General features: G+C 58.7%; 1 protein-coding gene across 3 annotated transcripts; it reads left to right on the forward strand.

Moving 5' to 3' along the window:
* Cbs (cystathionine beta-synthase) lies at positions 1 to 24252 on the forward strand. 3 transcript variants are annotated; one of them, XM_076867670.2, is made up of 18 exons: positions 7816 to 7867; positions 7955 to 7983; positions 8106 to 8174; positions 10707 to 10813; positions 12829 to 12963; positions 13265 to 13344; positions 13420 to 13554; positions 13803 to 13872; positions 14726 to 14817; positions 15473 to 15598; positions 16113 to 16197; positions 17438 to 17543; positions 18748 to 18825; positions 18937 to 19071; positions 19584 to 19692; positions 21629 to 21713; positions 22524 to 22565; positions 23994 to 24252. In XM_076867670.2, exons 4-18 carry the CDS (start codon positions 10762 to 10764, stop codon positions 24095 to 24097), a joined length of 1434 nt encoding a protein of 477 aa, XP_076723785.1. In that variant the 5' UTR covers positions 7816 to 7867; positions 7955 to 7983; positions 8106 to 8174; positions 10707 to 10761; the 3' UTR covers positions 24098 to 24252. The 3 variants fall into 3 exon arrangements, with proteins under 3 accessions (XP_076723783.2, XP_076723784.2, XP_076723785.1); XM_076867668.2 differs by lacking the exon at positions 7816 to 7867 and adding an exon at positions 1 to 84 and having other exon boundaries at positions 7955 to 8174; XM_076867669.2 differs by lacking the exons at positions 7816 to 7867; positions 22524 to 22565 and adding an exon at positions 1 to 84 and having other exon boundaries at positions 7955 to 8174.
* The last annotated feature ends 3041 nt before the right edge of the window (positions 24253 to 27293 follow it).

Below are 27293 nucleotides of genomic sequence, written 5' to 3' on the forward strand. Positions count from 1 at the left end.
CTCGCCGCCGTCGGGGTGCAGCTCGCCCAGGCGCACCGCACCGGACCGGACCAGCCCGCCTCGCTTCCCCGTGTCTGCATCCAGGTGAGCTCCGGCTCGCAGAGACCCTTGGCGCCTTGGACCCTGGGCCTCGCTGGGGTCCGTTCGCCCCTCCCGCACTCCCCTACCCGTGGGCGCCGAGTTGCATCATCTGCCCGGGGACACGCGGAGCGGGCCATCCCACGTGCCCGGCTGTGCTCCGGGTCTGAGCGGTGGCCCTTCCCGCCTCCAGCGCCCTCCCCGCGCCGCCGGCAGCCCTCCCTTTCTCGAGTCCAGAGGGCCCTGAAGCTCGGAAATAGGTGTCCAGTTGGCCCGGCCCCGACCCCAATCCTTGGGTCTGCGGAGCGAACCGTGCTGGCCCGGCGCGCCGGAGCGTGGAGCCGGACGGCGGGAAGGTCGGGGAGACTGGTGGTGTAGATGGTTGACCTTAAGGTGCATTCGGGGGGGACTTTCGCAAATGGCTCCTACCGCAGGAAAGCCGGGTGGGTGTGAGGCGGTGCTGGCGGGGTACCGCGTGTTACTGGAGGCCCTTGTCCCGTATGCCGGTCCGATAACAAGGTCACAGTTCTGAGAAAAAGGAAAAGGAATGTTTACTGCTTTGCCAGCAAAGGAGAAACACCGGGACTCCCGTCCCCAAGGCTGAGATCTGCCCTTTAGGGGACCAGGTCTCTTCAAGCCAAGACTCAAAGGCTCCTTCCACGCGTTGTCCTCCCTCCGGCGGTAATTCACTTGTTAATTTGGGAGATAATCATTTCTGAGCTGATCTGTTCCTTCCCCAAAGTCAGGATTACTTCATTCCCCTGGTGGGTGTGTGTGCTCAGGGTGGGGAGGGAGGAAGGAAAGGTGACCCTCTTTTCCCTGAGGTTAGGGAGGAGGAGGGAGAGAGGGAGAGAGAGGGATAGAGCTCAGTTGGTAGAGTGCTTACCTTGCATGCACAAGGCCATGGGTTCAATCCCCAGCACCAAAAAAAAAAAAAAAAAAAAAAGAAAGACACAGGTCCATTTTAAAAACCAGTTGCAGTGGCAGAGCAGCAAGGGCCAAGTCAAAGCCTAAAGTGGGCCCTGTTACATTTCCCCACTGACAGTTTTACACTTCATTTCAATGAAAAAATCGGTGACAACATCTCCAAGCAACTACCTGTTGAAAGAGGGCAAATTGGGGGAAATAACCTGAAGTTTTTGTTCTCTATCAGGTGGGGCATGGACAGTGAAGGGCATTCAGCATCAGAGCAGTCCAGAGATCCAGAGTGGTCCATACCTGGACAAGGCATCCACAGGGCGGGGATCGAGCGAAGACAACAATAGAGACAGCAAAGCTTTCCTTTTTTGTACACAATTAGCGCAGAAGCAGTTAGTATTTCAGTCTCTGAAAACCGTGAAGACAGTAACTCATAATCGTATCTGTGAAAAACAGATCCAGTTTACAGAGTAGGAGGTTAGGAAGATTTGTAGATCCATGATAGCAGGCCCAAATTAACTCAGGACAGACTGCAGCCTAGAGTCCTTTAGAACATCACTATTGGGCACTGTCACACAGAACCCTTCCTTTATAGCCAACAGCTTTACTTCCTTTGGGTAGGGCTGACACCATCTTAAGTTACATTTAAAAACAAAACATTGTTTTTCCTTTTAAAAGTCCCTGTAGGACTGTGCTTTAGGCCATACTGCCTCTCCTGCCAAAACTGACCCGTTGCTATCTACTCTTAAGAGTCTGCCGGGATGCCTCAGGGATCACTCTTGGTGATGAAGCCTCCTGGCTCCCTTAGCTTTCCTCTACCAAGTGGTGCCACTTGCCAGGATGGGTCCGGGTCTGGTTGACCCCAAGTGGCTTCTCTTGGAAGCACCAGGGACATTTCCCTCTCCAGTAACCCTCCTCTTTACGAGTGTGCACTGGTAGGCTTCCTATTCTCTGGGTCCTCTTGGTGTCCCCATCCCCAGATCAGGTGACTCACTAGAGTTGCAGGACCCAGAGAGGGGTCCTATCATTCTCGGGTCCTGGCTGACCTTAGAGGGCAAGGGCCAAAGTGTTGGCTGCTTTTCCTTGGCCCTTTCACTCCCTTGACGAGGTCTCCCAGGTTTTTGATTTTAAACACCCAGCAAGCCAATTCCACCAGTCTTAAAAAGGGAGTAACAGGATATAACTTCAATACCTATGATTTCACAGACACCCTCTTCATTTAATTAGGATCAGTATTGGTCAGCAAGTCAGCATCATATACTCTGCCCTGTAGGTGGTGACTTATTATCTAATATCAGCCCAGGTTGTTTGATTAGAAGCAGTACCTCTGCAAAACACTAACCAGCAACAGTTATAAAGTCTACAAGGAAAATAAAAAATGAAATTAACAAAGCAAAAACATTCAGTTTGTGTAATAGCTATGAGCCCCCCTCCAAAAAAAAAGATTTTTATGATTTTAAGCCTGGTGCATTATATCTCGTTAATTTTGAGATCACAGTAATCTTTTTATTTTGGTACCAGGGTTGAACTCAGGCCACTTGACCACGGAGCCACATCCCCAGCCCTGTTTTGTATTTATTCAGAGACGGGGTCCCACTGAGCTACTCAGCAGCCTCTGCTGCTGAGGCTGGCTTGAACCCAAGGTCCTGCTGTCTGTGCTCCTGAGCCCCTGGGGTCACAGGCGTGCGCCACCACACCCGGCATTACAGATGATTTCAGTTTAGAGAACACCAGCTTCGGAAAGTGCTCCCCTAAGCTTGACTTTTAAAGTACGACTTAGAATCTGTAGTGTGTGGTGACAGTGATCTGAATGGTCAGCAGTACTAGCGAAGATCAGAAGATAGCCTTCAATCTCATCCATTAGGAACAGTGTTGATGATCACAGATTGACTCACTCAGAGCATATAGGTATGAGACAGGGCCTCAAGAACAGTGGGGCCCTTCTATTTCAGGTTCAAAAAAGAGCGTGCCTATTGGTCACCTTGCCAGAAAACCTAGATGAACTTCATTTTGTAAACGTCTACATAACACTTAGACAAGGCTCAGATAGAGTTCTCAGATGCATACGTATATCTAGTCACCTATTTAGGGTGTCAACTATATTGTTATAATCTAAAATGATAGTTGTTTGTTTAGCCAGGTACAAAGTAATCATTTAAGACTTTGAGCTGGGTGCTGTGGCACACACCTATAATCCCAGCAGTTTGGGAGGTGTTTCTGGGGGTGGGAGTTGGGACCAGGGATGGGACTCAGGGGCACTCACCACCAAGCCCCATCCCCAGCCCTATTCTACATTTCATTCAGAGGTAGGGTCTCAACTGAGTTTCTTAGCACCTCACTGTTGCTGAGGCTGGCTTTGAACTCAGATCCTCCTGCCTCGGCCTCCTGGGCCACTGGATTAGAGGCGAGCCCCACCATACCCAGCTTCTGTCCCCAGGTCATAAGCTAACAGAGCTGGCACCTCCTGCCACATCCCTTGTGGCCAGCAGCCCCCACCCCCAGGGATGGGAGACGGGGTCGGGCAGGTTCTGTCCCCCTCTCCACAGCCCTGGCTGCTGTTCTGTTTTGTTTTTGTTTTTCCCCAGTTTAGGGCTGGTGACCTTGACCGCACTGAGATGACCTCTGGCTACTGGGGCCAGGCTGAGCGGCGGTGCTAGGGGTACAGCACTGGGTTTGAAAGACTGAGATCCCTTTAACCCATTCTTCGGGTGTCCTGCTGTCCTTGCACACAGAGCAGTGCCTTGTGGCACTTGGGCTCCCTTCCTCGGGCTCCACCCCTCCTGCACCCCATCAAGGCTGTGCAGAGTCTCTGTCCTACTTTACTCGGAAAGACCAACCTCAGTAATCCAGAAAGACCCTTGACAGGCCGATTGTGTTACAGGGACCCTTTTTCTCTTAGAGAGGCTCATCCCTAAAGGTGGCCCATGCAGCCAAGGTCTCTGTGCTCAAGAGACTACCAGAAAGATGGAGGCAGCGGCCGTGTATTAAAGGGCCAGTAACAGAACAGAGAGGACCATTGAGACCAGGGCTGGCAGGCGGGAGCCTGCAGACGGGCAGACCTGTGCCTGCGGACAGCAGACCTGTGCACACACTTCTTCCACCCCCTTTACCTCTGAGAGACCAACCCCAATGCCAGAGAGTACGATGATCCAGAAAGCTAACCGACAACCGGACGGTATAGTAAGACCTTAGGCTTCTACCTGGAGCTGACCCTTTCTTCAGCTCACTTGACGATGGAACAGAAAGAAACAGAGACAGACGACCAGAGAGGAGCCCCCAAACCACGGCTGACGGACAGGCACCTTCATATTGACCTGCCAAGGTCTTCCCCAAGAGGCTCCCTACAGGATCGATGCAGTTCTGGCCATGTCTAAAAGGGCGGTAACAGAGGCAAGCAGACCAGCAACTGGAGGGAATTCCCAAGACAAGGCCAACAAACCGATGAGAACCTAGAACAGATCAGAAGGGAGCACATGTCCCTAGGTTCTAGAGTCCTGCTTAACCAGGACTCCTACACCGATGGCCCCACCGATGGCCCCAGAAAGAGGACCAGATGTGTGGTATCAAGGGCCTCACTGTGCGCACCGGAGGACCTACCAGATGGCCAAGGCTGTCTCGACTTTCCTGAGTTCAGTTTCCTCTTTCTCAAACTGGACCATGATGGAGCCACCTGTACCACTCAGGGGGAGAAGGCAGGAGTCCCCAAAGCAAAAGGAGCTTCAGGGCTGCTGGGACGTCCCTCAGTCCCTCCCCTTACTCATGGGAACAGCTCCTCTGGTTCAATCCCAGGCAACTCTCCCGTCTCCTAACTCGCCTGTAGCTGGCTGTCAACCATGTGCCCGCCACCTGGCATTGCGAGCATGGGAGTGGGTTCCTGGAGAGCCAGATGGCCCCAGAAAGCTGGAGGGGGCCACTGGGGTACCAGATTTGTTACCAAAAGCTAGTCCTTGTCCCTGATGCCAATCCGATAACAAGGACCCAGGTTTGAGAAAAAGGAAAAAGAAGTTTTATTGCTTTTCTAGCAAAGGAGAAACACAGGGGATCCTGTCCCAGGCTGTGACTCTGCCCCTCAGCAGGAGCAGGGGCTGTTAGAGAGGTGACTCAGGCTACACTCCAGGCGCTCCCCTTCCAGGGCTGTAACTCACCTGTTAATTTGGGATAGTCCTTTCTGAGACCTTCTGGTGCCCTCCTCACAGAGGGTGTGTGCTCAGGTAACTCTGCCTAGGGTGGGGAACAAAGGTGACCCTCTTTCCCCGGGGATTTGGGAGGAGGAGGAGGAGGAGAGGAAGAGAAACCTGTGCATTCAAAAACCAGTTGCAGTGGCTGAGCAGCAAGGGCCAAGTCAGAGCATGAAGTAGACCTTGTTAGAGGGCGTGGGGCCCTGTCCTGGCCTCACCCAGGCGAGGCGGACTGCTGAGTCCCCCAGTGCCAAGGGAAAGCAGTGGGGTGAGGGTGCCCAAAGCACATAATGTCCCTTGGATTTTCTGGGTATAGTACTCCCACAACTTGTCCCCTGAGGGCCCCTTCTGGAAGCCACGTGGCCTGAGGGCTCATGGTCCCACTTGACAATTCCCACATTGAGAGGGCTTTGCTGTGGTCCCTCATTTGGCCCAAATTGGGCCCCTCTGGACTGGCTGGTGTGTGCCAGCAGGGCTGCAGCAGGGTGTCCACAGGGGCTGGAACTGGATGGCCCTCCTCCCCAGGATGCTTCTGCGTCTGGCCACATGGAGGTGACACCCAAGCAGGTGGGAGCAGGGCATCCCACCTACTCCCCGGAGCCCACTTCTGTGGCTTTGGGTTCTGTGGGGACTCTGCCCACAGGATGGTGCCTCAGCAGGACCCTGGTCTACAGGGCCATGTGGCTAGTCCCACAGCCGGGGTCCCCAGGCCAGCTGTGGGCCTCTGTGGGGGACACCAGTGTAGAGCAGGGATCTTGAGCCAGGAGAGAGAATCCCCTGCCTGTAGACACAGATGGCCCCTGAAGGGACGATGCTGTACGGAGTGGGGTCTTTCTGCAATGTTGGGAAGAACGTGGCACAGCGCGGGTGGCCCGGGTGGAAGGGAGAGCCCAACCTCTGAACCCAGGCACAGCTTTCCTGAGAGTGCAGCCGCAGCCTGTGCTGTGCTGGAGGAAGGGCAGCCGGGCTTCCTCTGCCCTGGAGACGGCTGGCAAGCGGGAGCCTCCAACTACAGTGAGGAGGCCTCGCCCTGTTCTGACTGGAGGGCAAAATGGCCTGGGGAGCAGGGGAGGAGCCAGGCTGGGTTCTGGGGGAGACACCTGAGCCTCAGCCCCTGCCCATAATACAATTGGGGAGCACCAGGGATTGAACTCAGTTGCACTGGGCCACTGAGCCCTACCCCAGTCCTATTTTGTATTTTATTTAGAAACAGAGTCTCACTGAGCTGCTTAGCGCCTGGCCATTGCTGAGGCTGGCTGACCTCGCCCCCCTCCTGCTCACCTCCTGAGCCGCTGGTTACAGGCAGGCGCCACGGCTGACTTTTTTTTTAAACAGCTTTAGATTGAGAGGAAAATTGAGCAGAACAGGTTCCCACTTACCTCCCCTCACCCGGTTTCCCAGTTATCGATGTCCTAAATCAGCATGGTGCCTCTGTTACAAAAGGGGCCAGTTACTTTCTCGGGCAGTGACCCCCCGGGGCTGAGGGTCCCCCACCCTGCCTCTGTCCCAGGAGAAGGGGCTCAGAGCTTCAGTGTGGCCACTTGAGCAGTCATGAGCTGGCCTTGGCTGTGGCCTGGGGACAGTCGAGGAGGAGGCCACAGAGAGGCGTGTCCAGGCCTGGTCCTTCTGGGGATCCGAGGCGGGAGATGGCCGGCAGCGGCAGGGCTTCACCGGGGCGCCTGGTCCTCCCCGTTTCCTTTTCTTGTTTGGGTTCGTTTACTCTAAGATGCTTGTTGTGGTTGGCTGAAGTTTCCCCAGGGGCAAGGGAGAGCACCAGCAGGGGCTTGTGGGGTCCGCTGGGCCGCTCTGGTGCCCCCAGGTGCCCACCTGGCCCCGGGAACCCAGAGTCACCTCTGCAGGAGGGGCAGGGGCCCTGGGGAGCTGACCCTTCTGTAAAGGGCGGGTGGGGCGCACATCACACCTCCATCTTCCCAGGACCCCCACTGCCCTACGTCCTCTGGCCTGCCATCTCCAGTGGGCCGTGACGCCCCGGTACCTGTCCCACAGGTCGCTGTCACAGGGTGTTCTTCAGTGCTGGCCGGGAAGTGCCCACACGCATGGCTTTGCCTGATTTGCCCCTTTCTCTGGTGCTGGAGGTGGAGCCAGCCTGGAGTGTGCTGGGCACAGGCTCTGTCCCCAGCCACTCCCCGTCCTCTGAGCGCTCTTACTCTGCAGTTGGTTTCCCGAGGGCTGGCTGGACTTACTGTCTGATCGTTTCTACGTGTTCCTCCTGCGGGATGAGAACTTCACCATGTGACGACTCCTCCCTCCCATGGCTCTGCTGGCCTCTGGGTTGCCTTTGTGGGGGCACCTCGCGGTGGAATCAGCTGTCTTCTCTGTCTTCTCTTCATCTGGCTTCTTTTTACTCCGCATGGTATCTTCAGGGTCCACCATGTCGTAGCAGGGGTCAGAATTCCTTCCTCTGTGGCTGAATGCTACTCCATTGCTGGATGGGCCCCATTGTGTTTTACCCCTTCATCTGTTGATGGACTCTTGCAGCTTCCTCCAACCTGGGAGCTCTGTAAACAACATTGCTGTGCACACGGGTGTGCAAACACCTATTCCCATTTTCTGGATTGGTGCCTGGGAGTCGAATTGCTGGTCCTATGGTAGTTCTGTCTAACTTTCTGAGGAGCCAGAGTGTCATCTGTGGCAGCTGGAGCCTTGCTTTACGCTCTTCTTGGTGCACCGATGTGAGTGGATTCCAAGGCCCTGAGGCGCCCGATTTGCTGGAATGCTCACACTGGAGCCTGAGCTGACGTCTCTCCCTTCCCTTGCAGATCCCAGCATGCCTTCAGAGACACCCCAGGTGAAAGAGGGGTCTGCAGCGTGCCCCCACCACCTGGGGAAAGGGAGCCCAGAGAGGGGGCCTCCAGGGGACAAGGAGGCGGCCAAGGAACATCTGTGGACCCGGCCTGACATCCCCAGCAGGTGTACCTGGCAGCTGGGCAGGCCCACCACGGACTCCCCGCACCACCACGCGTCTCACCTGGAGGCTCTGTGAGTGTCTAACAACCAGACGGGTGCTCCCTTACCCTGGCGGGAGCCGCTTATCACCTAGAAGCCACATCCAGGAGGTCCTGGGGTAGGGGTGCCGTTCATGATCACGGTGGGTGACAAAGGGCTGGGCTGGGGGGGAGCACTGAGTTTGGGCAAGCCGCTGCCCAGCTGAGCTGGGCACACTGAGCTGGACAAATGTGTCGGCCTGTCCAGGTCGGTGCAGGGAGTAGCTGGGAGAGGTATCCCCGCCAGGTGTCTGGGCTCTTGCCAGGCTCCTGTCGTGGGCCCCTTTAATGGAGTTCCAGGGCCGGTGGAGGCTTTTTTTTTGGTACTATTGATTGAACCAGGGGCACTTGGCCACTGAGCCACACCCCAGCCCTATTTCGTGTTTTGTTTAGAGACAGGGTCTCCCTGAGTTGCTTAGTGCCTTGCTAAGTTGCTGAGGCTGGCTTTGAACTCGTGGTCGTCGCCTCCGCAGCCGCTGGGAGGACGGCCTCGCCTGTGCCAGCCTGGTGGGGGCTTTCCAGCCCTGCGCTGGTCCGGTCTTCTCAATGTTCTGCGGTAGGACAGCCCAGGGCTGCTCCTGTGGAAAACGAGACCAGCGGTCCCTGTCCCGGCAAGGACACGCCAAGCTTGCTGTTTGAGGCTGCAGGTGACCTTAGTGCACAGTCCTCCCGATGGAGAACGGGCTTCTAAAGTGCCTGTCCTCGCCCCCTGTGTGCCGCACCAGTGGTCACAGATGGAACAGTCAGCAGGAGTGTGCGGGGTCTCAGTGGCCACAGGAAGAGTGAAATTCACTCACCTGCAGGTTCTGCAGGAGCCTCGTGCTGGCAGCCCAGGAGGCCACTCGGGCAGCTGGCCAGAGGGATAAGTCCTTGCTGCCCAGACAGCCCAGAGCAGCAGGGCCAGGCTGGGGAGAGTGGGTGTGGCTGCAGGGCCTGGGGAGGAGGAGAATAGGTCCCTGGCTGCTGCCTGAGCACACTGGCCTCAGGGAAGTCTTGTCCCGAAATAGCCCTGTGCCCAGTCCCCACAGTCTGGAGGGAGTTGTGGTAGAGGCCCCCACTGGACCCAGGTCCGCTAGAGGGAGACGCAGTCCCTGGGGATTGCTGGCAGGGAGACCCATGGGCCAGAGACAGAGCAGGCAGGTGGGGTCAGGTGCCTGGGGCCAGCTGCAGAGGTTTCCAGATGGTGTGGGCTTATGAAGAGGGCCTGTGGGAGCCTCAGGGGAGGGCAGACAGGTGGCCCTGTGACAGGTTGGGGTCTAAGCTAAGGTCTGGGGATGCCCCGCAGCCTCCTGGCTGAAAGTACAAGCCCTTAAGATAAGGTGAATCAGGACCTCTCAGCCCCTCGCCTGCAGACTGTGGCCTGCTGAGTGAGCACCCCGTCACCTGCCTTGGGGGCTGAGCCTGATCCTGCCCAGCAAGCACCCCCTGCAGGGCCTGTCCATTCCCGTCCTGGGTTCTGGCCTGCAGGGCAGGAAGCTGTGCCCGACCACCTGGGGTCCTCGCCCTCTGTCGCTGAGCGGGAGCTGGCCCCCTCAGACCCTCCACGGAGTCTTCTTAGGAGGCTTTGGCTGGTGGTGGGACACGCGCCTCCCTGGGGTGGAGGGAGCCACAGGAAGGTCATTTGGGAACCTGCCTGGGCCACACTTTGTGCTTACAGAGCTGCTAGACAGCTGCTGGCCTCACAGCCTCCCTGTCCCTGTCACCATCTTGTCGGGTAGAACTGCTGGCATTGTCCTGGGCCCAGGGCAGGTAGAGGCCCGGCATTTCTTGTGGTCCTGCGGTCCTCCTAGCTGGCCAGAGGTCTGAGGAGTAGAGCTACCCTAGTAGTCAGACCCTGGGATGGGGGATTGGAATTCCCAGCAGACATGTCCTAGAAACAGGGACTCCAATCTGTTGTTTCAAAGTCAAGGTTTGTGTCTAACCTAGTTTCCCTCCTGTGATACGGGGTGGGAACCAGAGCCTGGTGCCGGCTGGGCAGGTGCTCTTCCTCTGAACTACACCTGAGCCTTTTTGAGTTTGAGGGATAGGGTTTCTCTAAATTGCTGAGGCTGGCTTCAAACTTGCTATCCTCCTGCCTCAGCCTCCCAGGTCGCTGGGATTATAGTCATGTGCCACCACACCTGGCTGTTAACTTTTTTTTACTGGAAAATTATTTTAAAACTCACAAGAAGTTGCAAAAATAATAAAGGTTCTTTGCGGCTGTCACCAGATTACCACTGATAAGGTGTTAGGTGACCAAAGGACATGTTCAGATCAGGACACAAATGTGGTAGCATTCCAGTGCCCTTGGCTAATCCACGGGCATTACCGTGTTTGGGCTTGGCAGGTGTTAGGAGGGTGTGTGTGTGTGTGTGTGTGTGTGTTATGTCATTTTTCCCCGCCTGTGGCTTGTTGGGCCGTCCAGACCCTTCCCCACAGCCAGCCCCATGGTCTTTGGTTTGTTTTGTAAGAGGGCAGCTGGACTGCCCGTACCGTCGGTATCTGGTCTTGTTCGTCTGAGTAATTGTGGACTCCCTCTTCGTTTTAGGACAAATTCTCCAAAAATCTTGCCAGATATTCTGAGGAAAATTGGGAACACCCCGATGGTCAGGGTCAACAAGATCGGGAAGAGCGCTGGCCTCAAGTGCGAGCTCCGTGAGTGCCGGCCCCGCGCTCCCCGACCCTGGGACGGACCCCAGATGAGGCCCTGGGCCGCAGGCTGTGGGGCAGGCAGCCTGCTGGTGGCTCAGGTGGAGGTCATATCAGTAAAGTTTGAGAAGGAAGTGCCGTCGGGGTTCGTCAGGGTGAGCAGGGGGGCCACTGGAGCTGCCGGAGCGGGGAGCTAACCTTGAGTGAGGAGCGAGGTGAAGACCCCAAGTCAGAGTGGAGCAGATTGTGCCCAGGGCTTCCCTGGGGCCACTTCAGGGGAAGTGGGCTAGTCCTAGGTAGGGGTGTGGCCATCAGTGGACAGGAGGGGTCCATCTCTGTGTCCAGCTGGCTTTATTCAGGAATGGGACCACATGGGAATTGGCCCACTTCCCTGGTGGAAGATGAGCCACTGAACACGTCGCTTTGTGCACTCGGGAAGCAGGGCCGTGAGCAGGGGGCCGGTGGCCAGTGGCCAGTGCCTGGGAGCAGTTGTCTTGGAAGAGGTCAGGGTTTCCTAGAGAGTGTCACCTGTGGGTTGGAGGGGACACTGTCTCCCCCCGTGGCTGGCATCTGGGAAGGACTTACCTTGGGTGGGAAGGAAGTCGTCACTGTATGGCTCTTCCTATTTCTTTCTCCCAGGCCTCACTGTTTGGGGTTTTTCATTTTCCATGTCAGTAGTGAGGACCGAGCTCAGCCAATCCCTGACGAGGCAGAAGGGGCCTGGGAGGGTCAGCAGCCGCAGTGAACACTGGACCTTACCTCAGCCATTGCTGGGTAAAGGAGCTGCTCCCAGAGCAGAGGGGCACCCTCCTGGGGGACAGGCTTGCACACCTGAGCCCCAGGGAGCAGGGTCTGGGGTCAAAACCAGCAGTAGGGCAGCTGGAAGGGCCAGGAGCCTGGGGACAGGCTGGGGACCAGGTTTCTGGCTTGTTACTCCAAGGTCCTTGCTGCATGAAGAGGAGATGTCCCTGCCATGGGGTGTTCTGAGACAGCTGGAGGCACTGGGAGTGGAGGGCCTGGAGGCCTGCCTCCTGCCCGCCCCCTAGGGGTGGGATTCCCTAGAGAAGCGCCCCGCTCCCTGAGCACTGCCAGGCACCTAGACTGCTCCAGAACAGCCCCCTTCAGGAGACCAGGGCTGTGTCCCTTTGTCAGGCGGTACAGAGGTGGCTAGGGCACCAGCCAAGCTGCTCAGACCACGTCTGCACTTGGTAGTGGCCTCCGAGGTGGGCCAGCCTGGCCCGGCAGCTGGATTCCCAAGCAGGGCCGTCCCTAGCTGTGAGAGGCATCCCCGGTGACTCTCTGGGATGCAGGCCTCTCGGCCACATGCCACCTCTCGGTCACCCCACCCCACCCCAAACCACAGCGCCTCCACCTGGTTCTGGGGTGAAGTGTTTGGTTGTGGTTTTCAGAAACATGGATGAGCCAGGAGTGGGTGGCTTGTGGGTGTTGCAGGTCAGTCCAGGGTCCTTCAAACCGTATTGGTGCAGACTAATACCCCCCCCCCTTAGAAAACTAAAGACTTTGAGAGCTGGGGAGAGGCCTTCCCTAAAGGAAGAAGAGCCCAGGCTAGGCCCCTGGCCTCAGAGCGCAGTTGGGAGGGGCTTCGGGCAGGGGAGTGACCCCAGCTGTGGCTGGAGGACAGTCAAGGTGATGGTCAGCAGGGCCCGCCAGTTCAGCTGGCCTCAGGTGTGGGACTCACAGCCAGGCTGCTGCAGTCCTACCTGCTCAGTGGGACTGCCTGCCTCAGAAGACACATTGTGGCCTGTCCACCTGGTGGGGGCTCCTTGGTGCCTTTTCCTCGCTCTCGCAGAGTCGCCCTGTGCCTGTAGGGGTGTGTGCGTGGCCTGCAGTGGGAAAGCCCTGATCCGCCAGCACCCAGGTGCAGGCGCGTGGAGGGGCGACTTCCAGAGTGGGTAAGCCCAAACCTGGGGCCACGCTGGGGTGCGTCTGGTAACCCGAGGGTAAGCAGGAGTCCATCGGGGTCGGGGTCTTCTCCCTCCTGAACCATCTCTGGCTCCCAGTGGCCAAGTGTGAGTTCTTCAACGCGGGCGGGAGTGTGAAAGACCGAATCAGCCTGCGCATGATTGAGGACGCCGAGCGCGATGGGACCCTGAAACCCGGGGACACGATCATTGAGCCGACATCTGGGAACACAGGTTGGTGCAGGGAGCAGCAGGAGGGTGGCCGGTGCTGGCTGTCCCCTGGCCACCCTTCCCACTCAGCATCTCTTGGGTGACCACAGCTGGGCTCTGCACTGGCTGCTGCAGCTGCTGTCCTATCCTGACCCTGGGCTCTTCCTCGTGAGCAGAGGTGCCTGTGGTTCTGCCTCTGCGTTCCCTTGGCCCCACGTGGGGATGGCAGGTGCCATGGGGGGTTTGGATGTCCTCGGTACTCTGCCTAGGGCCTTCCTGGCAGGGCCAGCCCCTGGGCCCCTCACACCCTCTGTGCTGCCCTCAGGGATTGGGCTGGCGCTGGCTGCGGCCGTGAGGGGCTATCGCTGCATCATCGTGATGCCCGAGAAGATGAGCATGGAGAAGGTGGGTGCTGGGTGTGGGGCGGCAGGCCCTGGTTCAGGCCTGACGGGAGGACGAGGTGTGGCTCTCCACCTGCAGGTGGATGTCCTGCGGGCCCTGGGGGCGGAGATCGTGAGGACGCCCACCAACGCCAGGTTCGACTCCCCCGAGTCCCATGTGGGCGTGGCGTGGCGGCTGAAGAACGAGATCCCCAATTCCCACATCCTGGACCAGGTGAGGTGCTGCAGTCCGGGCGTCCGGGGTTGGTCCTGCGCCCACCTGAGAGATCCCCGGGGCTCTGCGGGCTTTGGGCAGTGTGGTGGGCACTGGGCCTGCCGCTGGGCCTGCGGTTGCCTGCGCCACCGGCCCCTCTGCCCCGGGCCTTGGGCTCCTCCCTGGCCCTCCACTGAGCTGGGGGCCAGCCGGCTGTGGCTGGTGTGGCGGAGGCCTTCATCTCCTGGCCCTTGGCTCTCTCTGCACAGTACCGCAACGCCAGCAACCCCCTGGCCCACTACGACGCCACCGCAGAGGAGATCCTGCAGCAGTGTGATGGTGTGTGCTCCCCGTCGGTCTTGATTTCCTTTGTCCCTGGCTGCCCTGGAGGGTACAAATCACGTGTCCTCATCCTGGCCAACTTCTGTTCACCCTGCAGAACCCCTCGGAAGTATCCATCTCTAAAATGGCCTTCAGGGCAGCGGGACGAGCTGCAGCGGGGCAGTGAACTCAGCCTTGTTTCCCTCACCTCCAGGCTGGGTGCTGAGAGCCACAATTAGCTTGTTGTCCTTACAGGCATGTGGCTCCTGGAACCGTGTCCACTCACAAGTGCCAAGTCCCGGGGGTCAGGGAGATGCTGTGCCAGCAGATCCCTGTGGGAAAGAGCTGGGAGGCGGGAGCCTCGGCTGCCCGTTGGCACTGGCCCAGGTGACAGGCTGGCCCAAGCCTTTGCTTGCCCCATTTTATGAGCCAGCCTCCTCTCACTTGGCAACAGAGGCCTGGCTTGCAGGGGGCTGCGGCCAGTGCCTGGGCCTGCCTGTGCTCAGACTCGCCCGGAGGGTCTGGGGTGGCCCAGGCGTGCCAGCGCCCAGCCTGAGCAGTCTGCCCCATTTCCTTTTAAAATTCAGTGGACTATTCCCATCACCAACAAGGGACACAGTTCTGCCACCTGCACCCAGTGGGCATCAGCTCCAGACAAATCGATGGGGGGCTTTGAGGGCCGAGGGTCTCTGAGCAGAGCCAGGGCAAAACCCATCGTCCCTGACTTCTTGCTCGGACCCGTGAAGGCCGTGATCCGTTTGCGCTTGAGGCTGGACTTTCCTTCGGGCACTTGATCACTGGGCTGCGTGCTCTGGGTATCGCGAGGAGTCGGGGCTGGCCACATTGGCCTGAGACCTTCTCCCTCCACCAGGGAAGCTGGACATGCTGGTGGCTACTGTGGGCACGGGGGGCACGATCACAGGCATCGCCAGGAAGCTGAAGGAGAAGTGTCCTGGGTGCAGAGTGAGTAGCGCCAGGGGCGGGTTGGCACGGCTGGGCCTGTGACCTGGTCCACTGGCTTTTCTCACCGGCCCCGAGCTGTTCCTGGGCGTGGGCCGCAGAGCACTGCCATCTGCACCCCCGGGGGATGTTTGGCAAGTGTTGCTGGATGCCAGTCCAGGAGCTTCAGGGGTGGGGTCTCCTCCTGGCATGACCTGGGGTCTGCTGTGCTAAGTGGAGATGAGGGTCAGCCTCGGGGTTGAGTTGAGACAGGCCCTGGATTTGGGGTTCAGGGCTGATCTGAGGATGGCTTGCAGCAGTACCTGGCTGGCTACTGTTTCTGGATGGTATTGCCCACCAACCTGGAAGAGGTCAATGTCCAGAGCTTCCCTGTGTCCCTTAAGGCTCTGGCTGCCCCAGTACTGAGGGGTCCTTTCCAGAGGAACTGTGGGAGGTCACCTCTGAGGGTCCTGCTCAGGACACTGCTTCAGATGGGTTGTCACAGCTCCTACTCTGGGCCTGGTTCTGGGCATTCTTCCTGCCTCTGAGCCCCAGAGCAGCATGTGTGCCCTGTGGATGGGTCATTAAGAGTCACGTGTTGGCAGTGGGGGTGGCTCCTCCAGTAAGTCCAGATGAGGTCTGGTCCCCGGCTTGAACACTAAAACCACCCACTCTGCAGATCATCGGGGTGGACCCCGAAGGGTCCATCCTTGCGGAGCCCGAAGAGCTGAACCAGACAGACCAGACCTTCTACGAGGTGGAAGGGATTGGCTACGACTTCATCCCCACGGTGCTGGACAGGGCGGTAGGTTGGGCCAGAGCACTGCCTGGCCAGGCAGCTGCAGCCTGGTGCCTGGGCACTGGCTTTCCACTGAGTGGGACGGAAGAATAAGCACTAGCATAGGGAGTTTGAGGGCTTCTGGTATAGGGGTCAGTGACGGGAGGCTGGGGCAGGAGGGTCGCAGGTTCTAGGACAGCCTCAGCAACTTAGTAAGACCTTGACTCAAAAAAATAAATGAAAGCAGGTGTCCTCAGGGTTAAGTCCTGGGAAGGGGCACTACCAGATCCAAGTTCACGCCCTGGCGCTGCCTCCATGGCTCATTGTGGCCGGGCGGTGAGGGCACAGGCCAAGTAAGATGCCAGGCCTTGTAGCAGCCCCGGTCCTGGCGGAGGCTGTAGTTGGGAAACATGTTGGAACAGGAAGGGCAGAGAGCGCTAGGTTTGCAGGTGGGAGTGCTGGGTTCTTTGGGGGCCACAGCCACCCAGAGAAGTCTTAGGTGGTCCCTACCCCAGCTGACGTCCATGGCATCTGGCCACAGGTGGTGGACAAGTGGTTCAAGAGCAACGACGAGGAGTCCTTCGCCTTTGCCCGCATGCTGATTGCACAGGAAGGACTGCTGTGTGGTGAGTGGCGGCGCCCCTGGGGTGGTGGGGCAGGCCATGCCCTCTGCCAGCTCCTAGGCCATCTGGGGCAGCGTGCCTGCAGCAGTGCACTGCTTGGGGGCCATCTGCCCTGGTCTTCCTCTGCAGCAGTTGCTCGCTCTTGCTGTAGCTCGTGCTCAGCTGCGCAGCTGAGGGTGGGTGGGGCAGGGCTCTTGGCAGAGGTCTCAGAGTACTCTTCTCAGTCAAGACCAGCCCTGTCTATGGTTGGGCTCCTCGTCAACAGGGTCCAGAGCCAGGACAGGGTGCCCCCAGGGCCCTGGAGAGGCTGGGCTGGGTCTCCCTCCACCTTTGTGGCTCCAAAGAAAATGGATGGAGATTCTTGTCAGCTCCCTTTTCTGTGGCCCAGAGGCCCATCCAGGACTAGGCTCACCGGCCTCACCTGAGCCCTCAGCCGCCTGCTCAGGGTGGACAGAGCAGCACTGGGGACCTGCCATGCAGGGCAGCAGGGCCAGTTTGGTGAAACCTCAGGGTTTACCACTCGAAGCACCATGTGTGGGAACTGCCCTCCATGCAGCCAGTCCCTGCCACCCAGTCCCACCTTGAAGACTGGGACCAAGCCCCTGCTGACGACAAGAACCTGCCAAGCGCTGCTTTTGGGAAAGACGACTTGCTCCCTGGCCTTGGGCCCTGGGAGCCAGGCAGCAGGCCCTCTGCCTCCCTGGAGAGGAGGGTCTCCCTGCAGGCCACGCTCTTGTGGCCACTTAGAGCTAAGTCCAAACGCAGCCCAGATGTGCCCCAGCTGGAGGTGCAGCTGCAGCCTCTGGATTCAGGCTCCTAGGGTCTGGCACAGTTGGCAGGACCTGGTGTCACCCACCTCCTCGTGGGGTGACCATGAGCAGCCGCTGAGACAGCAGGCTATCCCTGGCACTCAAACAGGACCAGGGGTGTTTGCGTGGGACCCAGAGCCCACCTTGGGTATCCCCTGTCACCAGCCTTGCCCTGGCCGATCAGGAAGTCTCATCTCCTCCTGGGCCTTCTTGCTCGCCCTCACCGGGAATGTCAAGCATGTGTGGGTCCTTGCAGGCCCTGCTCCTCTGCCCACAGCTCCGCCCAGAGTAGGTCAGGTATGCTACAGGCACTCATAGGCAGGGAGCACACACACGGTGCCAGTGTCCCACAGGGCCTCTGAGGGTACCTGGGCATGCGTGCAGGTGTGCACGTACCCAGGCCTGTAGATGGCCAGCTGCGTGGTCCTCGGCAGGTGGCAGCTCCGGCAGCGCCATGGCTGTGGCTGTGAAGGCGGCCCAGGATCTGCAGGAGGGTCAGCGCTGTGTGGTCATCCTGCCCGACTCCGTGCGGAACTACATGTGAGCCCTGCCCCCTGTCCTCGACACCACCTGGCTGCTGTCCCCACCCTGCACTGCCTCACCAGGGAGCCGACGGCAGGAAGCTGGAGGTGGCGGGGCCTCAGGAGCACTGGGGCCCCGTCTCTGCCCCTATCGCTGCTCAAGGCCTCAGCTCCATGGGCCAGTGTGTGGTACCAGTGTCCTTAAGGGAGAGCCTGCTGCCCCTGCCATCCAGGCGCCTGCCGACCTGGACCTGAGAGAGCCTGGGCAGGGCCAGTCCTGGCTGGGGTCCCTTAGAACTTGCTGTGGCTTGCCATGGCCTTCGACTTGCAGGACAGACCTGGCCCCCTGAGTGGCCATTCGGCTTCCAGCTCCTCCCGACGGGGCAGTGCTTCACCCCAGGCCCCGCTGAAGCAGGGGGAAGCTGCCCTGCAGCAGGCCTTGTGGTCAGTGGAGCAGCAGGGCTGGGACAGGCCATCCACCCCCATTCCGTCTTACACACAGGGCTTCCTCCTGGCCTGAGCCTGTGCATGGCCCTGCTGCCCTTGCTGGGCGGGCATAGTGGGTGGGCACCCCCAGGTGGGTTCTCAGACGTGGGATGATTCATACCTGGGTGCCCACTGCCAGGTTGCCTCAAGCAGGGCTCCTGCCTGCCCCAGCAGCGCGTCTCCCTGAGCACTTGGGTGGGCTGCTGTGCCCACCTGTGAGCTGGCGAGCAGCCTGGTCTGTGAGAGTGGTGACAGTGTGTGCGTGGGGCAGGACATGTGAGGGGTCAGTGTGCGTGCGTGCCCTCAGGCACGGGTCGCCCTGCTCCACTCTGGTGGTACTTGGCTGCCTCTTAGGAGGTGGCAGCAGCTGTGTGGCTTCCTCTGCTGTCCTTTGACTGAGCAGGGTGGACTCCCTCTGTTGGGGCAGACCTGGAGGCCAAGGAAGAGGCTACCTAGGGGCCCCTGAGGGGCTGTGAGCACAGAGGCCCCAGAAAACAGCCTCGCCCAAAACTCTGAGCCCATCAGCCCAAGCATGGTGCCCTGGCTGACCAGATGCCCCTTCCTCCTGCAGTTCCTGGCCCAGGTCCTCCTGAACCCTGGACCTTCTGCCAGGCTCTCACTGTCCCCTGGACTAGTAAGGTCCAGGAACCACGTCCCTGAGTGCACAGGGTGTGCACCTGGCGTGTGCAGAGGCTGTGGTGGGGGCCTTGGCCTTGGTGACACCAAGATCCCTGTAGGTCCAAGTTCCTGAGTGACAAGTGGATGCTGCAGAAGGGCTTTTTGAAGGAGGAGGACCTCTTGGTGAAGAGGCCGTGGTAAGGACGTCCTGAGCAGGGACACAGCTCCTGGGCAGGGTGCATGGTCCCCGTAGCCCCTGCGGTGAGGCCTGCAGTGAAGCACTCGTCCCCGGCCTTCCCTTTCCCTAGGTGGTGGCACCTGCGAGTTCAGGAGCTGAGCCTGTCGGCCCCGCTGACTGTGCTGCCCACCGTCACCTGTGAGCACACCATCACCATCCTCCGCGAGAAGGGCTTCGACCAGGCGCCTGTGGTTGAGGAGTCGGGGTCAGTCCCAGTTTCCCCCACCCCCACCCCAGTGCAGAGCTCCGTCCTCTGGCCCCTATGTGTGGTGTCACCAGACAAGGTAGCTGAGGCCCATGCTGCTAGGCTGTGGTCACTGTGCATAGTGTTCAGAACCTTGGCTACCCGCTGGTCAGCCCCTGGAGTGGCAGCAGGTGGATGGGAGGTTCTTCCGGCCGCGGCTTCCGAGCTCCTGCCTCATTGCTCACGTGCACACTTTTGCCCTGGGCCTCTGCCCAGGAGGCAGGTGGCAGGCACCTTGGGGTGTCTCTCACAGGAGAAGTCCATAGCAGTTATGCCCAGGTGACCAGCTGTCCCACGTCTAGCATTTAAAGTCCTGGGAGTCTCACACCTGTGAGCACAGAAATAGTCCAGGACTTGAGTTCACCATGTCCTGGGGATCTCTGTGTTCCTGCCAGGTGGAGGCCAGAGACCCCAGTGTAGCTGTGGGCAAGTCTGACCCCTGCCTTCCCCCACCCATTCTCTATCCCCTGCAGGGCCATCCTGGGGATGGTGACTCTTGGGAACATGCTGTCGTCCCTGCTTGCTGGGAAGGTGCAGCCGTCAGACCAAGTCCGCAAAGTCCTCTACAAGCAGTTCAAACCGGTTGGTATGCCCTGAGTAGAGCAGACCCTGCCCACAGGACCCTCTGCCTCTCTCCAGGGCACCTGCAGAGGGCGGGTATTTGTTCCATCCTTGGTTTGTCCTCAGAGCAGGGCACAAGTGCTTCCTGGGGAAAGGGACCAGGTCCCTAGCTGTAACCCCACTCAGGTGCCAGCTGTACCCCATCAAAGCCCAGGGTGCAAGTGCAGAGCCAAGAAGGGCAGCTCTGGCCAGGGTCGCTTCCCCTCAGGTGCTGCGTGGTGGGGCCTGGGGTCAGCAGCAGCCTGGGGACCATCAATGCAGCCCCAAGGGCCTCCGCAGGTGGTCTTTCTTTCAACCCTTCATCTTTGTTGTGTCTGCTTCCGTGGGAGAACACCTAGTGTACCTGGTCCCCTCATAAGAACCCAGCTCTTCAGGGACGGACCAGAGCAGGCCCTGTGCTGGCCAGGTCCTGGCTGCCAGGGCAGTGCCTGGCGTTGCTTCTGCTGGCCCCGGGCAGAGCCTGGCTCTCCACACAGACCCTATGAGCTGGAACAGGGAGCGTTGGCTGTGCAGGCTGCTGAGCTGAGGGGCTCCGCCCAGAGCAGGCCGCAGACCTGACCTCTCCCGCGTCTCGCACACCCACGGACACTGCCAGATCGGCCCTCCCCCTTCCCGTCACCTGTCACGGCCTCTTTTGTGGTCCTCACAGGGCCCTTGGGCCTCTAACCCCCACAAAGGGGGTTAGAGCCTACCTGGAGTTAAAACCGAAATCCCTGCCCCTCCCTGTGGCGAGTCCTGGCCTGTCCCACTGTCCCCTCGCATGGCAAGGCCTCCCAGCCTGGCTCTCCTGCTGTTCACATGGCCTCCTGGGCCTCCCTCTGCAGAGGGCGGTGTTTGTCCCAGCCTTGGTCTGTCTTGTTCTTTTAACACTGTGGACTGAGCCCCGGGGCACTCAGCCACCGAGCCACATTCACAGCCCCTTTGGGGCATTTTACTTGGAGACAAGGTCTCACTGAGTTGTTCACGGCCTCACTAAGTTGCGGAGGCTGGCTTTGACCTCCTGATCAGCTGTCTACTAGTTCTGGAAGTTTCCTTCCTTCACAGCTCTTCTGTTCCTAAGTGAGGTGGGGTTGCACACAGTGGGTGCTGAGCATGTGGTTCCATGATTTGACGTAAAATGCCCCCGGGAAACCCTCACCCGCCCATGTCCATCAGCCCCAGCGCTTCTTCCTGCCCCACTCGCCTCCCCACCAGGAAGACTGACCTGCCTGTGGCTGTTCATGGAAGCCATGCGCTGACCTCCGACTCCTTCCTCACGGGGAGTGTGTCCATTGCTCTTTGGCCTCCTGTGCATGTTCTCGTCTGTGCCAGGTGTGGGAGCTCTCTCCAGCCTGCAGGGGGGCCACTTCTGCTGCTAGCCCTCCGCCGGGCTGCTGCCCATTTTCCCACTGGAGGTGGGGTCAGGTGGCTGCGCCCAGTGTGTTGTGGGACTGGGAAGATGAGAATCCCCCACCAGGCCCTGGGAAGGGTGTGAGGGCTGTAGGGTGGACCCTCTGAGGGCAGGGGGCTTCCTGGCCCAGCACCCTGTGTCCCACAGATGCCTCCAAGGTGTGAGCTTGCCTCCAGTGGGGGTCATCACAGTGTCACAGACCCCAGTGTGTATGGCCCTAGGAATCCCAGAAACAATCCTCTGTCCTCAGCCCTGCAACCCCTGATCTGAGCTCACAGAGCTGGCTGCCATTCTGACCCCCTCCCAACAGCATCTGCTGGCCCCCTTACCCTGATTGACAGCTCATCTGAGTGTGTTTCTTGAGTGCTGCGCCACCCTCTGACGGGTGTGGCAGTGCCCTGCCAGCCCTACCCCCACCCCACGCCCTTTCCGTGGAGGGACTGTGGGTGGCTATGCTGCAGGCAGCAGCCTTCCGTCTCTAGTGAGTGCTCCACGGTTCCCTTCCAGATCCGCCTGACGGACACGCTGGGCACCCTCTCGCACGTCCTGGAGATTGACCACTTTGCCCTGGTGGTCCATGAGCAGATCCAGTGTAAGTGGGTCCACACAGCGCTCTGTCCTCAGGGTGGGGTGCTGATTGGCCTGGGCCTCCACATGCACAGTCCTGCTGTGTGCAGAAGACACCCCTGTCCTTCGGGGGTGACGGGGAATGGGTGGTACTGACTTGTGTATTCCCCACCCCAGGCTCTTGGCCATGGGAGCCTGTGATCCCAGCCTCGTCTCCAGGGATGTGCAGGGTAGGCGTGCTTGGCAAACCCTGCTGTCCCCTGGGCAGGGGCTCCTCTGCTGTAGGGCAGGGGCTCAGGCTCAGTGGGCCCTTGGCCCCAGGTGGCAGACAGTCTCAGGGATGCTTGTTTTTTTACTGTTCTGGCCATTGAACCCAGGGCCTCATGCTAGGACCCTACCACTGAGCCACATCCCCAGCTCAAGTTTACCTTGTGAGTGGTGAGGATTACAGGGGTCTGCCACCACACCTAGCCTGTCTCTGGGACTGTAAGGGACAATCCCAGGAAAACCTGGAACAGTTGCAATCTTGGCTGCTGGCAATGTCCTGCGTCCCCAGGAGAGGCCACATTGACCTGACAGCCTCCTGCCCTTGGGCGCTGGCCCTGAGGGACTGTTTGTGGCCGTACTTTGGTGTCTGCTTCCAGCCAGCTCTGGGGCACTGTGGTCCCTGCTCACACAGCTGCGGGCTTCGGAAGGCCAGCAGGGTCCTCCTCACCTTCTAAGAGCCCAGGATTTAAGTGCCTGGGAAGCAGAGGGCCCTGGGGCCCAGCCAAGGCTGGTCAGTGAGGGCCTGGGGCGACCACAATCTAACCCTCTCCCGTCCTTGGCTCTGCAGCACGGGACCAGGCCTGGTCAGGAGTGGTGGGGGGGCCTGCAGGTATGTACGTCCATCCCACCCCTTGAAAAAAATAGCCCTCCATTCAGAACCAGCGCCTCCTGAGGCAACAGGCATCCAGGGTCCCACCCTGAGCTTGGGTGGGGGTACTCCTCTGATCCCACATTTACTTATATCTGAATACCTCAGAAAACAGTGGGTGCCAACATCAGAGCCCACAAAGTGTTTTTATTTTTTCCTATGGTGCTGGGGATGGAACCCAGCTCCACAGAGGAGGTTTTGTTGGAACTTGTCCAGCTTGTCCCCACTCTGGGCTCCATCATGTGACATTGGAAGAGTTGAATGGCTGTGACAGACCGCATGATCTGCAGTCCTCAAATACTGACCACTGGTCCTCTGTGGAGCAGGTTTTAGGGGGTCCACAGGGCAAAGGCAGCCCAGGCCACCGGTTCTGTTCTGGATTCTGTTTTTCTGAGGCTCCTACTGGGGCACCAAGGTCGCTGCCCACTGTGGGCCTCCCTAGTCCCGAGGGTCTCTGCTCATGAAAACAGAAGAGGCAGCACTGCCGCAGGCAGGAAGCAGGGTCTGGGTAGTCGTCCCTTCTGCCCTGCCTGCCCTCTGTGTGCCTGGAGGTGACTCTTGCCAATGAATGAGGGGACTCCAGAGAACAGGGCTGACAGCGTATGTATCTGTAGAAAGAGAGGAGTTGTGAGGAGCTGGCCTGTGATTTTGGAGGTTTCAATCCCAAGAGCTGCAGGGAATTTGGCAGCCTGGAGCCCAGGAGAGGTGATGTGTCAGTTAAGTCCAAAGTCAGGAAAAACCCCCTTCCTCTGGGAGATGGGCCTTGCTGGTCCAGACCCTCCACTTATTGGACAAGGCCCACCACACTGGGTAGGGCATCTGCCCTCCAGGGTTCTTAACTCAGGTGCTGAGCTCATCCAAAACACTCACACATCCCAGTACTATCTGGGCAGACCTCGAGATTCCAGAGGACCCAGCCAAGCTGATGATGAACTTTAACCACCGGGAACACCCTCTGCTATGTGGTGTGGGGTTGAAGACCTGACAAAATCAGGCAGAGGCTGAGCAGGTGTTGCTCGGGGCACCAATGGCCTGAGCCTCCTGCTAGGGTTCCTTGGCATAGAGAGGGCCAAGGCTTGTCCTGAGGTGGTGAGACCTCCAGTGTGACCTGGGGCATGGGCCCAGCAGTGCTGTCCTCCAGACCATCCGTCCTGGGGGCCTGGATTAGGTCAGTCTGCAGTCTGGCTCTGCCCACATGCTCCGGTTGGAGGGAGACAATGTGGCCCTGGGCTGTTTGGGTTGCCCAGTACTCCCCACCCACAGGAGGCTGGGGAGGGGCTAGCACAGCCTCCTTGCTGGCCAGCCTGCAGCAACCCTGGGGTGGCATACTGCCTCAGATCCGCTTTGTGCCAGGTGCCTCCTGACCAGTGGCCCTGTCTTCTTCCCCAGACCACAGCAATGGCGAGTCCAGCGAGCGGCAGATGGTGTTCGGGGTTGTCACGGCCATTGACCTGTTGAACTTCGTGGCAGCCCGCGAGGAGGATGGGAAGTGAACCTGCAAGTCCTGTGCCTTGCTCCCACCCTCCCTCTGCTTTTCCAGATGCTAAGCAGATTCCCCTGTGGGTGGCAGGAGCAGGCGGAGGCCGGTTCCAGGCCAGCCAGCAAAGGCCCCCGCGGCCACCTGGTCTGGATAATTCATAAAAGTGGAACTGCAGTCTGGCCTCCTGTCTTCCTGGCGTGTCTCGGGTCCCCTGCAGTGTGCACAGGTCTCCACACAGCGTGGATGCTTGTTTCCGCCTGTGACACAGGTGCGCGTGTCCCAGCATCACCCACACTTTTCTGGGGTGCATGCCCAGGAGAAGAGCTGTGGGGTGGTGGGGCAGCCTTGCCTTAACCCTGCTCCTTGTCCCCCGGGCGCAGGGCCCTCGCCAGTAGTCTTCACTTGTCACTGCAGAGTTGAGTCGCAGCCATGCTATCCATCCCCAGCCCCTCACTGGTTTGGGTCTGCGTTTGATGACTGCTGGCGTTGGACGTCTGTCCAGTATTTGCTGGTCAGCTGGCGGCTCTGGGAAGCCCTTACCCATTAGGCAAGCGCTCTAGTACCTTGGTTTTCTTTTTGAGTTGTAGATTCTTTACACACTCTGAATACTGAGCTCTTAACCAGTTCCTGAAGTTCTTTGAGGCACGATTTTTAGTTTTGGCAAAGCCAAGGTGTTTCTTCCTGTTGCTCTTACTTTTGGTGTTACACTGTGACATCTAAGATGGTGAAAATTCACACCTGTTTTTTTCTAAGAGTTTTATGGCTTTAGCTCCCTGATCCATCTACTTTTGTAGATGAGAGAATGAGGGAGTTATCATTCTTCTGAAGATGATCCATTTATCTCAGGACATTATTACATTTTTTTGCTACTGGGGATTAAACCCAGGGGCACTTTTAGACTTGCTAAGTTGGTGAGGCTGGCTTTGAACTCACAATCCTCCTGCTTCAGCTTCCCAAGCTTGTAGGATTGGCTTAAGCTACACTGGAGCGGTCAGAGTAGAAATGGGATTCCTACCCGTGGGGAAGCCGAATCTGCACTTCCATGGAAGGGTGTGCCCCTTCACATTTGTGCCTCAAACAAGCAGCATAAGCAAGTGTTTGGAAGTATGGGCACAGACTCCCCAAGATCCAGCTGGAAGGACTGAGCTGCCTTTGGGAGGAAGAGTTGGGGGCAGAGGGTGGTGTTGTGACCACCTAGAACTCCGGCCTACTGTGTATGACCATCTTTAAAAATAGTTTGCATCAGGCTGGGGCTGAGTGATGGAGCGCTGGCCCAGCATGTACGAGGCACTGGGTTCAGTTCTCAGCACTGCATATAAGTAAGGCCCATCGACAGCTAAGAAAGTAGTAGTTTACATAAACCCAGTAAAACAGTCTACGGAGAATGGGGTAGAAACGACTTGGTGACATTTTTTTGAAAGCTCAGGGATTGATATTAGGTTCCTGTGAGCCACTGGCCAAATGGAGGAAATGGGACAGGGGCTGGACAGGACCCTGTGGTGGCAGCACTCTGACCTGGGAGCACAGTCCTGCACCTCCAGCAGCCTGGCTGTCATGCTGGTATCTGACATCCTTAACAGTTTTGTGGTCCAGCCTCAGCACCATGGAGACACTGTCCCCGTGATGGTGTGGTCACTGGGCAACCCAGAGTCACTCTCCATGCCCTCCGAGCCTGGGCTCCACCTCAGGTTTTGCACACGAAGGCTGGGAGGACAAGCCTTCCTGGGGCCGTGGAGCATCTTGGGGACGGGCTGCCCCTCTGCCCTTGCAGGCTGCAGGCCTGGGAAGACCTCATTCATACAGCGCCACCTCTGAGGCCACAGTCTGTGGCAGCGCACAGTGGGGCTCTCTACAGGTCCCCTGGCTAGGCAGATCATGGTGCAGGTCCTGGGGTCACCACGTGCCTCCACTGTGTTCCTGGGCTTCTCCCACCTCCTGTCTCATCTGCTTCATGAGAGCAAGACCCAGGAAGTGCTGCCATTTCCTGATGACTTGGTTCCCACCCCCTGGCACCAGCCATGCCCCTGCTGTCCCTCAGTCTCAACAGAGGCCTGCAGGCAGGGCAGGCCCCACTGGTCTTGGTGTCCACCTGCTGTGGGGGTTACAGAGGTCCCTGCCCAGTTCCTGTCTCCTGAAGGCTGGAGGCTCTTCAGATCTCAGAAAAAGCAGGCCTCACCCCCAAACCAGGGCCTGCTGAGAGGGGAGAAGGGTATAAACCCTGAGAAGTGCGGTTTCGACTGAGGGTGGGGCATTCAATCAGAACAGTGGGGGTTGCAGATAATGGCCCCACGGGTCTCATGTCCCATTCCTGTGGTTACCTTGGAAAGGTCTTTGCCTGTGTGAGACAGGACCCTGGCTGGGGAGGCTCTCACCTGCCCCAGCAGGCTGCGGGGTCTGCACGCGAGTTGGCTAGGGCTGCTGCTGCAGCAGCACACACAAACCCAGGGGCTCGGCCAACAGGAATCCCAAGAAGTCCACCATCGGGTGTGAGCAGGGCAGGCTCCTGTGGCTGCCAGGAGACCCTGTCCCGGCTGCAGGTGGCTTGTGGCCCGCCTCCGGCATTCCTCCACCTTGGCTTTGGTCTTACCTGGGGACCTCCCTCTGCTCCCACCATGTCCCAGTTACTCCTCTTGGTGAGGATGCTCACTGTCAGGACCCACTCTTGTCGGCCTGTTAACACAAGTCACCCAAGACCCTGTCTCTGAGTCAGTCACATTCTGACGTCCTTGGGGCTAGTAATCCAACTACAAATTGAGGGGCAACCCCCAGGCCCACCCCAGCATCTGAGTTCCTTCAGCAGTGCCACCCCCAGCATTGGGGCATAGCCCAGAGAAGCTGCAATTCCGGACCCGGTCTGCTCTGGATTTGAATCCTGCCTTGGCCACAGTCAGGGGTTCTTAGGCAAGCTGCCCCAGTTCCCATGTCCACAGGGACAGCAGGAGCCGCCCTGTGACAGTTGGCAGTGCCATGTGTCTGTTCCTGCCTGCTTGCCCCTCCTCGTGGGTTCGAGCGTCTCAGGCTCCACGCACCACGTGGACAGTCATCCTGCGATTGGACTAGAGTTTACCTCTGCAGGGAGCATTCCTATTTGAGGTAGATTGTCTAAAAAGCTACTGGGTGTGAGGTTTCACAGTATCTATTTCTGACAATTTAACATGTTTAGGAAGCCAGAAAATCTCCAACCAACCTTTATGAACTGAGTTCTTTAG

This window comes from Callospermophilus lateralis, chromosome 10 (assembly GCF_048772815.1).
Source record: "Callospermophilus lateralis isolate mCalLat2 chromosome 10, mCalLat2.hap1, whole genome shotgun sequence".
In the NCBI taxonomy this organism is placed as follows: domain Eukaryota; kingdom Metazoa; phylum Chordata; class Mammalia; order Rodentia; family Sciuridae; genus Callospermophilus; species Callospermophilus lateralis.